Source organism: Magallana gigas, chromosome 5 (genome assembly GCF_963853765.1).
Source record: "Magallana gigas chromosome 5, xbMagGiga1.1, whole genome shotgun sequence".
NCBI lineage: Eukaryota > Metazoa > Mollusca > Bivalvia > Ostreida > Ostreidae > Magallana > Magallana gigas.
This window is the reverse complement of record NC_088857.1, coordinates 51,724,956-51,741,034: the sequence shown is the minus strand read 5'-3', so window position 1 is coordinate 51,741,034 and position 16,079 is coordinate 51,724,956. Positions and strand designations below refer to the sequence as shown.

Here is a 16,079-nt window from a genome sequence, read left to right as displayed (position 1 = left end):
GCATATCTCAAAATGGTGGTGTAACTAAGAATATCTGAGTTAATCGATAGATTTTTATACTGAAAAATATTTTTACGCTATCGGATTTCTGAACTTCAATCAGTTATATCTTATAATCAATACATAAATAAACAATCCGGTTGCTTACTGCTGAAATAGTTTACAAGAGTGACATAGAGCAAAATCAATTTCTGATATTGAAAACGTTATTTAAAAGTCAAACCAATATTGTAAAAGTCGTATTGTGACGTACATGTAGCGAGATAGTCGGGCTAAATTTAATATCCTAGGTGCGGGGAGTGTTGTAAGCTCTTCTCCCTTTAATTTGTTTAACACTTTTTGAGAAATGACAAAGATTTTAAAGATTGCATATCATTGATATGCAAATTTGACATAAACTTTATATTTACAATAGTGTTAACTCTTAAAAACTTTTTGTAAAGGAATGTATGCTATTTGATTATTTGGCTCGCGATTTTTCGAAGAGAAATCATGACATTGATCATAACACTAATCTCATTTAATGGAAATCTAAAAACATTATGCTCAAATGATTTTTCTATGTTACACGATTTTCTTCATAATGATCATTTTTCAGTATCTTTTAAACATTGAACTACTAGTATGATACATGGTTAAGACTAATATTTGATCGTCATAACTTTAAAACTTTCAAACCTTTGTTATTTTCTTAGAAGTTTCCCTCCCAGCGAGCTGCACATTTGAAGCTAAAACAGATTGTTTCCTGAAGAACGATAAGACATTCGACGACTTTGATTGGAATGTTAGGGATGTAAGACCAACGAAGTACTTTAATTTGCTTCAAGTTTCTGCCTCTATTTATAAGTGTATATATTAGGTAAATCTTCTTAAAAACTAATCAGCAATGAAAGATGGAACTTGTGTTGAAGCATCCTCAGGAAGTGTAGATTCAAAGTTGTGAAATTCATGACCCCGGGGAATAGTCAGGGCCACAATAGGGGTTGAATTTTACATAGGAATATATTGAGAAAAATCTTTTAGAATCTTTTTCTCAGAACCTTATTGGTCAGCAAAGCTGAATCTTGTGTGGAAGCATCTTAAGGTATGGTAGTTAGGGGAGGTGTGTGTGTGGGGGGGGGGGGGGGGGGCAAAAATATAGAGATAAACCTTTAAAAATCTTCCTTTAAAAACCATTTGCCTAGAAAATCTGTAAATTTAGTGGAAGCAACCTCAGATAATGTAGATTCAAATTTGTTTTAATCCAGATCTTTAGGATGTGGCTATATTGATGATCCAGTTTTACAAAGGAAAACATTTTATTATTCACTAAGAATGAAATATTATGATAAATGGTTTTACTTATATGCAAGCCTTTTGACATATTGCTAATTCTTTTAAGCTGTTTAGACTTTGACCCTTGGATGATTCTTGGGGTTAAGATTTTCATCTAGGATTATATCCCATATGCATTTACATATGTATAAATAATCGTGTAAGATCTTTTTGAGAACTGCAATGCTCAACATGTGATATGACTTTGAAATTATCCTGTTGCAAAAGGTTTTTCAACATAAGAATATCAAGGGGGGGGGGGGGGGAATCGATTTTATCTGTACAGGATCTACATGTATAATACTACATTGTCGAGAAAACTTGTGTTATAACTCCATTAGGCTGATTTTATCATGCCTAATGTCCTCAGGTGAGCAATGTGGCCCATGGGCCTCTCGTTCGGTTTCAAGATATTTTAGATAAATTTGTTATATTTTTTTTGTTAATTTGTTAGTACTTTGAAGTATCAATGAATGAATGAGGAACATGTTTGCATACAAGTTGTCCTAATTATATTATCTTGTGATAGCTACCATTATTTTAGTTCGATTATCTAAAGGAACAATATGGTTTAGCACATCAGTTATATATTTTGTCAGAAGGGTCTTATGCGTGACTGACTGTGTGTCTCTGGTGGTGGATCATATGGGTTACATTTAGGATAATTAAAGGCCAACATATTTAATATTTATTTCATGTTTACTTCAATTGTTATTAGCATTAAAAGTAACGTTTGTAATTCTTTGAATACTACTTTGTATTGAGAATGACGTTCTCTATCTTATAGCACCCAACATCTTCAGATGGTACAGGTCCCTCAAGGGCAGCTGAAGGAAACTTTTATGCTTTCATTGAAACTACCGGAAGAAGGAAAGGTGACATAGCTACATTTAAAAGATTGCTTCCAGTTCCGGCAGGTAAATTACGCGTCTTTCATCAGCCGCTCCGAAGCCAAATATTGCACTGTCAATGGCCAATTGTCATCAAATATTTCTTACCTACGTCCAACGTATAAAATTGAAATACTTCATACAGTATGAATATATGATAGTACTTGATACAATAGATCTTTAAACAAAGCAGATTCATGGTAAAATTGTAGGAAACTGTATACTTTGTCATTTTCGCCCGTGTTTTTGCACCCATCTTCACCTGCAAAAAGTTTCACCTCGTCCTGAATTTGCCCAGTCACAGCTTTGTTTAAAAAGAATTATCTGAGGTACTGGAATTCGCCGTGTCTTAAATTCGCCCGCTGACAGCAAGTGCAAAATGAGAGAAAAAGAAAAAAGTGCGAAGATTTCTCAGTATACAATAGTAATTTTATTTCAATATATTATTAATAATACAGTTTGAATGTATAAGCATAATGAATCACCAATTTGTTGAATTAAATAACTAAGATTACTGTTTTGAATTGCCCCCTTTTTATCACCAAATTGTAAAAAAAAGATTAGATATGGCAAAGACGTTTTGCACATACACGTTTTCGAAGATGTTTTAAATAAATCACATGGCAGATTTTCCAATTTCTCGGTAAAAATATGGACATCCTATGAAAAAAAATCGAACCTCTTCCCTTGTGTATGGATTTCAATTGTTTTTCAGAGAAGTTTATGAGAGAGAAAAAAAAAACATTGACAAAGCATATTACTGATTAAATTCGTCTTCTATTTGTGCCAAAGCAAACATGACAGCATTAAAAGTCATAATTAGTCTTTGCCCTACCTGTAAAAAAAGTAATATACAATATCTTATTAAAATAAATATTTACTTTTTGTCGGAATGTTTTAATGCTACATGTATTTCAAAGTGATTTCTGCCAATCTTTGAAATTGTATCAAATTGAGAAACGTGTGGTTTTAATGTCAAAAGAATGTTTTAAAGAGAGTGAACAGGGATTCCATATGCTTTTTAGATGGGAAAATGTGCCTGACGTTTGAATACCATATGTTTGGAAAACACATGGGTTCGCTGGAAGTGCTTTTCCGAAACACGACTGTTTTTTACGAGTTTGGTCAAAAAGGAGACAAGTGGAACAAAGCTGACTTGAACTTGAATGGCCTGAGCGGTACAGCTGTTCCAATGGTAAGTATGAATGTGACAATGTTTAAACAATATTTCGGCAGTACAGATGTTTTAATGGTTAAGTCAGAATGTAACAATGTGTTTTATTATACTTTCATGTTAAATACTGAAATCTGATTGGTTTAGACGCAGTTGATAATCCGTTCTATTACCTTCAGCGTTAGCAACACACGTAGCAACGGGTACCACTATATAAATAGTGCCTGTTTGGGAGGGTAACAGTTGAAATTGACACCCCGAGGAAACCATTGTCAACCGACGCGAAGTAAACAGGCACTATTTATATTATTATACTGAATGTCTTAATTTTAGAGAAATTTTTACTGCTTTTATAAGTTGTGTTACCCGTTGCTAAGTGTGTTGCTAATGCTGAGGGTAATAGAACGGATTATCAACTGCGTCTAAACCAATCAGATTTCAGTATTTAACATGAAAGTATAATAAAACGAACTGTTACCCTCCCAAACAGGCACTATTTCTATAATACAATACCGGGGCAGTACAGCTGTTCCAATGGTAAATGAGAATGTAATAATATTTTTAACAATACCTTAGGGCAAATTTACAAATTGTCCCTATGTCAGGGGCTTAGGCTCTTGGGTAGGGTTAATATGGCCAAAAATGAAAATGTTATTATATTTTCTTTTCTTTTCTTTTACAGCAGAGAAAGATAAACTAAATGCATTGTTATTTTGTAACTGATGTTTTCTTCATATCTGAATCTGAAAATAAGTGTCCATGAACATTTTTGAAGAGGGGATTGACTTGTTACTTGGTCGCATTAAATTAAATATGTGTTAGATGATAGGAAATCTACTTAATTCCCGGTGCATTATATATTTGTAGCGATAAACTTTTTAGCTCACCTAAGCTGAAAGCTCAAGTGAGCTATTCTGATCACATTTTGTCTGTCGTCCGTCCGTGCGTCTGTCTGTCCGTGCGTCTGTCCGTCCGTCTGTCCGTAAACTTTTCACATTTTCAACATCTTCTCTACTGTGCCAATTTCAACCAAACTTGGCACAAATCATCCTTAGGCAAAGGGAATTCAAAGTTGTGAAAATTAAGGGTAACACCCGTTTTCAAGGGGAGATAATAAGAAATTAATGAAAAATTTCGAGAAATTTTCAAAAATCTTCTTCTCAAGAACCATAAAGCCAGGAAAGCTGAAACTTGTGTGGAAGCATCCTCAGGTAGTGTAGATTCAAAGTTGTGAAATTCATGACCCCCGGGAGTAGGGTGGGGCCACAATGGGGGGTCGAAGTTTTACATAGGAATATATAGAGTAAATCTTTAAAAATCTTCTTCTCAGAAACTCATCAGCCAGGAAAGCTGAAACTTGTGTGAAAGCATCCTCAGGTAGTGTAGATTCAAAATTGTGAAATTCATGACCCCAAGGGGTAGGGTGGGGCCACAATGGGGGCTCGAAGTTTTACATAGGAATATATAGAGTAAATCTTTAAAAATCTTCTTCTCAGAAACTAATCAGCCAGGAAAGCTGACACTTGTATGGAAGCATCATCAGGTAGTGTAGATTCAAAGTTGTGAAATTCATGACCCCCAGGGGTAGGGTGGGGCCACAATGGGGGCTCGAAGTTTAACATAGGAATATATTGAGTTTATCTTTAAAAATCTTCCTCTCAGAAACTAATCAGCCAGAAAAGCTGAAACTTGTGTGGAAGCATCCTCAGGTAATGAAGATTCAAAGTTGTGAAAATCCTGATCCCTGGGGTTAGTGTGGGGCCACATTGGGGGGTGGGTGTTAGTTTAACATAGGAATATATTGAGTAAATCTTCAAAAATCTTCTCAGAAACTAAAAAGCCAGATGATTCTTTATAATTGTTAAGACTTTGTCTCCAGGACAATTCTTCAGCCTCAAAAGAAGGTTCAGAGTTTGATGTAGCTTTATATCCCATATGTAAACAATTGTTAGGGATCTTTTTGAGAACTGCAATACTCAACATGTGATATGACTATAAAATCATCCTTTAAGAAAAGGGACTAATGATTATAAACATAAGAATATCCAGAGGGGAAATAGATTTTATTTATACAGGATCTACATGTATTATTGTAAATTGTCCAGATTGTTTGTATTATGACTCCATTAAGCTGATTTTATCATACCTATTGTTCCTCAGGTGAGCGATGTGGCCCATGGGCCTCTTGTTTCATATTGTGTGCATTATGAATAAACCAGCTGTGATTAAGTTTAAATTAAAGATTATTAAAGGTCTGCAGGTTTCTTTTAGTTAAAAAGGTTATAACTTTTGGCTTCTGGAGCTAGGTTATAAATAATCCTAGATTTCTCCTACTTTCGGCCTTCCTGTCCCTTCTTTATCCCCCTTTAATGAATTACACCGCAAATAAAAGCTAAAAATACAAATATGACTCCCTGGAAAGTTTTTTTCTAGGGGTTATGGTACTCAGATGAGCGCCAAAACCCGTGAGCCTCTTGTCTTAATTTATGTTGTTAAATAGACTTTACAAAAGTTATATCCCTTGACCGCCATCTTTAGACAAACCACATTGATTCATCCAAATAGCTTTTGTGAATTAAATATTTCTAAATTGTCATTTGACATCACAAAATCGGTTTCGGGACAACCTACACATCGAGGAAATTCAAAGAGATTTCAAGAAATGACGCCAAAAGTTTTTGTTGCATAAAGGAGGGGAAAGTTGGGGTGTTCCCTTTTAACCTTTGGGTTGACACCGCAAAGTGAAACAACCTTTGTAAGTGTTAATTGGACTATTTTCAAGTTTCATGATATGATTAAAAGCCATTATATAATCTTTTCTAATGCACATTTTCAATGTTGGCAAAGGTACAAGTGCTTTTTATATTTTTGATTATCCCTCTAGAAGCAGGCCCTGCATATACGTTCCAAAGTGTTATTCCGGTGCATTGATTAAACATTCATTTTCAAATAAAAGTTATTTGAATTTTTAGTTGCAGTTTACAGCCACCCGAGGATGTGGTTTCCAGAGTGAGGTAGCTATTGATAACATACAACTTTATGAGGGTGAATGTGGTAAGTTTGAGTTTAAAACACCAAACACCTACAGGTATGTGTAGTTTTGTAATCTTTATCTTATTTTATGCATACTTCATGATGTTAAACATTTAAACAGCTTGAGCTTTTTTAGGTCACATAAGTAAACACAGGTGACCTTTTGCTATACGTTTTTGTCCGTCGTCGTGCGTCGTCCGTCGTGCGTTAACAATTTTACATTTTTAACTTCTTCTTAAAAACTACAAGGCTGATTACCGTTTTTAGTGTGAGGCATCTCCATGGTAAGAGGAATCTAAATTGTGAAATCCATGGCTCTACCACCCCCAGGGCGCCACATGTGGGGCCAAATATGCAAAAAAAAGACAATTTGTGAAAAATCTTCTTCTCTACTCCCACACATGTGAGGAAATAACTGGTTGCATAGTTATGATGTCCATGAGGCCCTCTACCAAAATTGTGAAATTTATGGCCCCTGGGTCAGGGGCTCTGGGTCTAGGGTGGGGCCAAAATGGTCATATAGTAAAAATGTATTTAATCTTAGGAAATCTTCTTCTTTTTTACTATATATATTTGTTAAAGTCTAAATGCATGATTATGATGTCCATGAATCCTCTACCTAAATTGTGAAATTCATGACCCCTGTGCCAGGGGTTCAGGTTCTAGGGTGGGCCAATATGGCCATATAGTTAAAATGTTTTAAATCTTAAAAATCTTTTTCTATACTCCCATAAATATTTGTTAAAAACTAATTGCATGATTATGATGTCCATGAAGCCCTCTACCTTAAATTGTGAAATTCATGACCCCTGTGTCAGGGGTTCAGGCTTTAGGGTGGGGCCAATATGGCCATAAAGTTAAAATGTATTAAATCTTAGAAAATCTTCTTCTCTACTCCCATATATTTGTTAAAAAACTAAATGCATGATTATGATGTCCATGAGGCCCTCTACTAAAATTGGGGCCAAGATGGCCATATAGTTAAAATCAATTAAATCTTAGAAACTCTTCTTCTCTACTTCCATATATCTTTGTTAAAAACTAAAGGCATGATTATGATGTCCGTGAGGCTCTCTACTTAAATTGTTAAATTCATTACCCCTTATTAGGGGTTCAGGCTCTAGGGTAGGGCCAATATGGCCATATAGTAAAAATGTTTTAAATCTTAAAAAATCTTCTTCTCTACTCCCACACATGTGGGCAAAAACTGAATACATGGTTATGATGTCCACTAACTCCTCTACCTAAATTGCGAAATTCATGGCCTCTGGGCCAGGGGTTCAGGACATGAGGGGGCTGCAGTATGGCAATATAGTGTTAATGCATATAATGTTTAAAATTTTTCTTCTCTATTCTCACACATCTGTATAAAAAACTGACTTACAATTATGTTTACCAGGAAGTCCTCTACTGAAATTTTATTTTTCATGTCCCCTGGAGTGTGGATTTTGACTCTAGGGCGGGGCCAAAATGGATGTATAGGTGTTAATACATGCATGTATAGTGTTAAACAATTATCTTCTTTACTCCCACACACTGTAAGGAAAACTGAATTCATGATTTTGCAGAACAATCTTTAATTTTTTCGCCAAAATTATTGGTTTCACAGTTCTTCTTGAAAGATTTCATGCAGGGAGGTGGTCGTCATTACAAATTTATATAATTTTTCTACTGCAGAATGAAACCTAATTAATTAAATGCATATATGAGACTCCTCGAGAAAAGTTTGTGTATGGATTATATGCTACTCATGTGACCATTATGGCCAATTGGCCTCTTGAATACTCGTATTATAAAAAAGTAAAAAAAAATGAAGGAATAATTTTTGATAATTTGATTTGTCGATGCAAAAAACTGGTAAATTTCGTAATTTTTCTTGCATTCTTTGTTTCTTTAAAATTTGTGTTAAAATTATAAAGATGTGCCTTATAACAAAGCAATTGTCTGGATGGCATTTTTGCACGCGCTTAAGATGTTGTTTCGTAAAAATCCATTTTTGAAAATCTGAAGTTGGTTTTATACACATGTGGGATCTGTATTAAAATGACATCAGATGTTTAGTTCAAAAACAGATATAACTTAAAAAGTTTGTTGAATATCTTGGTTTAACAAAAGGATTACAAAACTATGTGAAACTATCAAATAAACCGTTAACTAAGAGTTATTGTTTTGGTCACCCAAATACAGAGGAAATATTATGTAGATGTTAGAGTTGTTTTAGAAACATGTACAACCTCCTTATCATGAAAAAAAAACTTATCATAAATCTGAAACAAAATGGATTTCAAAAATGGAATTAACTCAAATTCAATGGAGGAAATTTACAGTCTGTCCTTTAAGTGCACACAAAGTATCGAAATTTCTTGAATACCAGCTATTGCAGTGGATCTTAGCAACCAATCATTATCTACATAGAGTAGAGATAGTAAATTCTTCATTGTGTTACTTCTGTCAACAGACCCAGGAGACAATAGAACATTTTTTTTACTGTTATTTAGTGAAAGAAATATGGATTGATTGAGAGAAATTGATGGTAGATATCTTTGGTTTACAAATGAATTTTAATAAATATTCTCTCCTTTTCAGAAAGTTTGATAAAAGGGTTATACATATTCTCTTGACAAAGCAATATATTCTGCAAAGTAAAATAAAAATATCAAGGGTAAATGTTGATATCATTATGAAATCCATAATCTCCCAAAAACTGTTGTTTTGCCTCGGACTAGAATGTCGCGACGTCATTGGACGAAACGCGTCACGTGGCTGCCTTACAAATTTCTTAAAAAGGCAAGCGTCAAAATTTATAGCGCAACATGGCGGACGTAACGTTATTTGAACTGATTTTCTACACAAACGTTTGTTTACATATCAAACTTTAGGTCCTCGACAAAACAAAACACTTATTAGGTCCATAGAAGGCTCGGATCCGTCTCGCCTTCTATGGAATTTACCGACCCCACAAATTTCTTTAAACAGTCAGTAACAAACCTAATAAGTAATATTGTTAGTTATCATCTGTTTGAAACTGATTAGAACGTTATATTTCAACGTTTGTAACGTCCATATATCTCACTTTTGTTTTGTATCTTTAAAATTTCTTTCTATTTTAAAAAAAAATTACACATATTTTATATACCACCACTATTTTAATTACATTGTAACTTTTCTAGGGTGTAATATGCATACGTACATGTACATTAGTGTATTAAATAAAAATTTACAGGTTTATCTATACAATGTAACTATATACTTATGTTCATGTCAGAATTAATTTTAAAGGTAAATCTCACATGACAGGTGAGACACATAAATAACAAATGTGGTTTTAAACTCTTTAAGCAATGGTCTATCATATGAATTTTTCGAATCATGCAGCTTAGACAGGAGAAAAAAATGCCACCTTGGCACTATCATAACTATCCATCGCAGGATTTTATATTCAATTTGCATGTTGTTATATCTCTATATAGAGAAAATTAAGTATGATCGATTATGTGATACGAAGGTAAGGGCCACTATGAATTCACTAATTAAATGATTCATCAAATTCAAATTGAAATTTGAGAAATTATTTGATTTGTCATTTTTATTCATTCCCCCTTTTTAAAACTTCAACTTGCCCCCTATAAAAAGTACATGTTTATCTCAAATTGGCGGTGTAACTAAGAATACCTCTGTTATTTAATTGATAGATGTCATTTTTCATCTATTTTTACGCTATCGAATTTCCGAACTTCAATTATTTAAATCTTTTATTCATACATAAATTACCAATCTGATTGCTTACTGATGACATGGTTTTCAAGATTAACGTAGAGCAAAACCAAAACCAGATAATTAAAACGTTATGTAAAAGTCAAACCAATATTGTAAAATTCGTATTGTGTAGCGCAATAGTCGGGCTATATTTAATATCCTAGGTGCGGAGACTTTTGTACGCTCTTCTCTCTTTAATATGTTTAATCTTTTTTTAGCGGTTATAAAGATTTAAAAATTGTTGATCAATATTTTGACATTAACTTTATATTTACAATAGCGTTTACTTTTAAAGACCTTATTGTAAAAAAATATGAATGCTATTAGATTATTTGGCTCGTGATTTTTCGAAGAGTAAATCATGACATTAACCATAACATCTATTTCTTTAAATGCATATCTAAAACAACATTATGCTCATATGATATTTTCTATGTTACACGTTTTTCTTCATACTGATTATTTTTTCAGTAGCATTTTTACATTGGTCATGAACTACTAGTATGATGCATGTTTAAGACTAATATTTGATCGTCTGGTCTTTTAAACTTTCAAACCTTTGTTATTTTCTTTGAAGTTTCCCTCCCAGTGAGCTGCACATTTGAAACTCTAAACATTCAGGATTGTTTCCTGAAGAACGATAAGACATTCGACGACTTTGATTGGAAAGTTAATGATGTAAGACCAATGAAATACTTTAATTTGCCCCTAAATTCTGCCTCCAGCATTTTTTGCTTAGATTTCGTTTATCTAAACCATTATGCCGAGCTATATTAATTCCCAAGATTAAAAAAGTCTACTATTTTTTTTTTCATTGGAACGCCATTTAATCGCTTCAGCTTCCATAAAACAACTTTAGATTAAACATTCTACAGGGATTTTGCATTGCAAAGGACATGAAAAGTACCTGGATGATAATGTTGAAAAAAAAATGTGCGATGAGTTGCGTAAAGTTTCGAATGGATATATATTGTCAGATTTCCCCATAAATAAAAATAGGCTTGAGAAAGAAGAAATCTTACAATTAATGCAGTATATCGATTTTAAAATTTTTGCGCTGAAAGGTATTCATATTAAGGAAATCAGCTAAAAGTGATGGAGATTGTATCACGAGACACACAAAATAAGTCAAATTGAAATTGTCCTTGTTAAAATAAATGAAACTTACAGCAGTTTTAGATAATTTTTGATTAGCAATTATACTAAATATGTTACAAAAGCTTAATATTAATTCAAAATAAATGAGAAGCTTTAAAATTTCATGCAAAATTTCTATCCAATAGCGCCCAACATCTTCAGGTGGTACAGGTCCCTCAAGGGCAGCTGAAGGAAACGTTTATGCTTTCGTTGAAACTATCGGAAGAAGGAAAGGTGACATAGCTACATTAGAAAGATTTGTTCCAGTTCCGGCAGGTAAATAACGCATGTTTCAGCCGCTCTGAAGCCAGATATTGTACTCTCAATAGCCAAGAACCATAAATTTTCTTCTCAGCTAGGTCCAACGTATAAAATTGAAATACTTCATACAGTAGATATTTGAATATATGAAAGTACCTGATACAAAAGACATTTGAATAAAGCAGATCCATGGTAAAATTGTAGGAAACTGTATACATTGTCATTTTCGCCCCGTGTTTTTATCGCACATTTTCGCTTGCAAACAGTTTCACCACGTCTTAAATTCGCCCAGACATAGTTGTGTTTAAAAAGAAATAATCTGAGGACTGGAATTCGCATGTATAAAATTCGCCCGCTGACAACAAGGAAAAAGGAACGAAATAAAAGGGCGAATATTTCTCTGTATCCAGTAGTAGTTTTATTTCAATATTCTATTTATAATACAATTTGAATGTATAGGCATATTGAATGACAAATTTGTTTTATTAAATAGCTAAGATTACTGTTTTAAATCGCTCCCTTTTTAGCACCAAATTGCAGAACATGATTAAAAATGGCAAGGACGTTTTGCACAAACATGAATCACATGACCGATTTTTCCAATTTCTTGGTTAAAAAGAAGACATAACAATGAAAAAAAAACCCATCGGACTTCTTCACTTATTTATGAATTTCTGTAGTTTTTCAGAGGAGTTTATGAGTGGAAAATAAAAAAGCACAATGACAAAGCATATAACTGATAAATATTGTCTTCCATTTATGCCAAAGCATATATGATTTTGTCACCTCACTGGATTAAAAGTCAATATGCTATGCCCAACCTGTAAAAGTAAACACTGTATTTATCTTACTTAAATATATCTTTACTTTCGTGTTCGTATGTTTATTCCTACATGTGTTTCAAAGTGATTTCTTCAATCTTTGAAATTGTACCAAATTGAGAAACTAGTGGTCACGTAATTAAAAAAAATATTTTAAAGAGAGTAAATAGGGATTTCATATGCCTTTTAGATGGGAAAATGTGCCTGACGTTTGAATACCATATGTTTGGAAGACACATGGGTTCGCTGGAAGTGCTTCTCCAAAATACGACTGTTTTTTACGAGTTTGGTGACAAAGGAAATAAGTGGAACAAAGCTGAATTGAATTTGAATAGTTCGGCTGTTCAAATGGTAAGTGATAATGTAACAATATGATAAACAACGTCAGGGCAGTACAGTTGTTTCAATGGTATGTAAGAGTGTAATAGTGTGTTAAGCAATGCCTGGTCAGTACAGTTGTTGAAATGGTAAGTGAGAATGTAACATGAAAATTTACAATAACAAACTGTGAACCATCTGAAAAAATCGACAAAACGAAATACAAATCCAAAGCAGAAGAACAAGGACCTCTAAAAAGGTAGGACCAGGTGCCTAAGAGGAGTGAGCTTCCTCTGCTGACCAGTCACACCCGCCGTGTGCTCTTTGTCGTTATCGGGAAAAAACGGAAAATTCCTTATCAATTAGGTGATTATTTATGGTCTAATATACAGTATGATAAACGTCAGTCAGCGTGCGACCCAGTGGAAGATTGTATTTGCTGACAAGGTCGTTGTATTGACCATAGAACTTACGAAAAGATTACTTCAAACGAGACTGTTGATAGTCCTGTTTTATCCACTTGTTTGTGAGTAGCTTCCCTTGTCTTAGAATATGTTCATACGAAGAGCATGCCCTTGTGTATTGAATTAACTGAGGGACAAAATACCATATGCAGGTGATGAAGGCATGTTGCTAAATAGGTAAGGAAAGTTGACAATAGAAACATTGAAGTCATCGCGTTTATCATAAAAATTTGTTGTTAGGTTACCATCAATGTCCGTTTCCAGTATAATATCCAAATATGAAACAGATGACGCAGACTCTGTGGTATCTTTTATTTCAAGTTCACTGGGATATATAGTGAGTCGACGTAAGTATGGAAATAACAATTGATAATACGTCGTCGATATACCTGAATGTTGAGAAGAAGGCCACAGCGAGTTATTTATTTTATTCACGGTTAAGTTTTTGCATAAATTCTGCTTCATAAGAACACAAAAATAGGTCTGCTAACAATGGGGCACAATTGGTACCCATGGGAATTCTAACCGACTGTTGGAACTTAGTGTTCCAACAGTTTCCAAAAACTACATAGATGTTGTCTATCAGAAACTCAAACATCTTTTTAAGTCAACTTTGGAGTACTTGTGTGTGCAATCAGAATGGATTTTAACAAAATAATTTTGAAGATTTCCAATGACAAAGTACGCATTTTTACGATTTCCATTTTTATTGAAGAAACAACTGTCGATGATATCAAAAAGCCTAGATTTTAATTTGACATGAGGAATGGTTCTATAAAGCGTTGAAAAAACGTACGTTTTGATATTATTGGATTTGGTAAGATTTTGTGACCACAAAGTTTCTAATAATTTTTTAAAAGTTTTTTCGTATCCACGTCTGGTTCACACCGCTTCTAGAGTTTATTGTTGTACAGTACTCTTAAAGTTTCTCCTTCTCTACTGGAAGAATTTTAGTAAAGAGAGATGTTTATTAGAACATTTACTCGAACATGCTAATTATCTATGTAAAGACTTTTGTTTGCAATATGTTTAATATGGCCACATAATGAGAATGTAGTTATTTTTCTTTTCTTTACACCAGGGGGAGATAAACTAAATGCATTGTTATTTTGTCTATAATGTTCTTTTTATATTTGAATCTGAAATTCAGTGTCCATGAACATTTTTGAAGAGGGGGCAGACAAATAAAGTCATTTATAGTGAAAATATATTTTAGGTCACTTGAGGCACTTTATCTTGCAGTAAATTGTAACTTGCTCATATTAAATTAAATATGTGTTTCGATTTTAGGAAACTTACTTATTCTCCGTTGCATCATATGTGTGTAGCAATAAACTGTTTGCATATTGTGTGCATTATAAATGAAACTGTGAATAGGTTTTTTTTTCAAAAGTGAGTATTAAAAGTCCTCAGCTCTTTTTTATCAAAAATGTTACAACTTTTGGCTTCTGGAGCTAGGGTATAAATAATGCTAGATTTCTTGTACTTTTGACCTTTTTGTCCCTTTTTATCCACTTTTATAAACGAGACTTTCAAAATAAAAGCTTAAATGCAAACATAAGACTTCCTGGGTTATGGTACTCGGGTTAGCGTCAAAGCCTGAAAGCCTTTTGTCTTAATTTATGTTGTTAAATAGACCACACACCTTACAAAAGTTATGTCCCTTGACCGCCATCTTTAGACAAACCACATTGATTTATCCAAATAGCCTTTGTAAATTAGAGGTTTTTAAATTGTCATTTGACATCCAAAATCGGTTTCGGGACAACCCACACATCGAGGGAATCAATTAAATTCAAAGAGATTTCATCAAAGGTCGCCGAAAGTGTTTGTTGCATAAAGGAGGAGAAAGTTTGGTTTTTCCCTTTTAACCTTTGGGTTGACCCCACGAAGTGAAACAGCTTTTTTAAAGTGTGGATTTGACTATTTTTAAGTTTCTTGATATGATTGTAATTAAAAGCAATTATACAATCTTTTCTAATATAATAAATATTTTCAATGTTGGCAGAAATATAAGTGCATATTATATTTCTTTGTCCCTCTAAAAGCAGCCCCTGCACATACGTTCCAAAGTGTTATTCTGATGTATTGATTAAGCAAAAATTCATTTTCAAATAAAAGTTATTTGAATTTTTAGTTGCAGTTTACAGCCACCCGAGGATGTGGTTTCCAGAGTGAGGTAGCTATTGATAACATACAACTTTATGAGGGTGAATGTGGTAAGTTTGAGTTTAAAACACCAAACACCTACGAAGCACCCTGTAGTTTTGTGATCTCTAACTTACCTAATGCATACTACATGCTGTCAAACATTTAAAAAGCTTGTGCATTTTATACTCATATTAAAAAACATCCAAATAAAAATGAAAGAATATTTCTTGATAATTTGATTCGTCAATGCAAAAAACTGGTATAATTTTTTTTATTCGTTTAGACTTATTTAGTTTGATGATGGCTTTGTTTCTTTTTCAGCCGTCCCCCTACCTACCTGAACTATTAACAACGTTACTCTATCTCAAAATCTTCTGTTGGACCCGGCATTCGACAATTGGACATGATACAAATTGCGTGATCTCGCCAAGATGTTACAGAACTTATTAAATCAACTTGTTATGAATAGTTTCTGTGATGTTCTTGCTTGAAACAGCATTCAATGATAATAAGATATTTATTGACGAATTTCGTTATTGTTTTTGTTTTCAATTGTCTTAGTTCAGGATATGACCTTTTTTAAAACTCAATTAGGGATTAACTACGAAAGACAAATAGGGCCACACAAAAAACTATTTTTATCGCGTAATTACGAGAAAAGATTTCGTTATTACGAAGAAAAATTTAATTTTTACGAGTTAATTGTCTTGTTATTACGAGTTAATTGTCTCATTACTACGAGAAAAGATCTCTTAACAAC

General features: G+C 33.4%; 1 protein-coding gene across 2 annotated transcripts in view; it reads left to right on the top strand.

Annotated features, from left to right (window-relative positions):
- LOC105320575 (MAM and LDL-receptor class A domain-containing protein 1) overlaps nucleotides 1–15,847 on the top strand; it is a 51,267-nt gene extending 35,420 nt beyond the window's left edge. For both annotated transcript variants that reach the window (XM_034446666.2, XM_034446648.2), the window contains exons 34-42: nucleotides 696–793; nucleotides 2,102–2,231; nucleotides 3,230–3,399; nucleotides 6,351–6,432; nucleotides 10,745–10,845; nucleotides 11,451–11,580; nucleotides 12,577–12,737; nucleotides 15,306–15,387; nucleotides 15,641–15,847. In XM_034446666.2, coding sequence (XP_034302557.2) covers nucleotides 696–793; nucleotides 2,102–2,231; nucleotides 3,230–3,399; nucleotides 6,351–6,432; nucleotides 10,745–10,845; nucleotides 11,451–11,580; nucleotides 12,577–12,737; nucleotides 15,306–15,387; nucleotides 15,641–15,660 — 974 coding nt within the window. In that variant the 3' untranslated portion in view covers nucleotides 15,661–15,847. The remainder of the gene's footprint in view (nucleotides 1–695; nucleotides 794–2,101; nucleotides 2,232–3,229; nucleotides 3,400–6,350; nucleotides 6,433–10,744; nucleotides 10,846–11,450; nucleotides 11,581–12,576; nucleotides 12,738–15,305; nucleotides 15,388–15,640) is intronic.
- The last annotated feature ends 232 nt before the right edge of the window (nucleotides 15,848–16,079 follow it).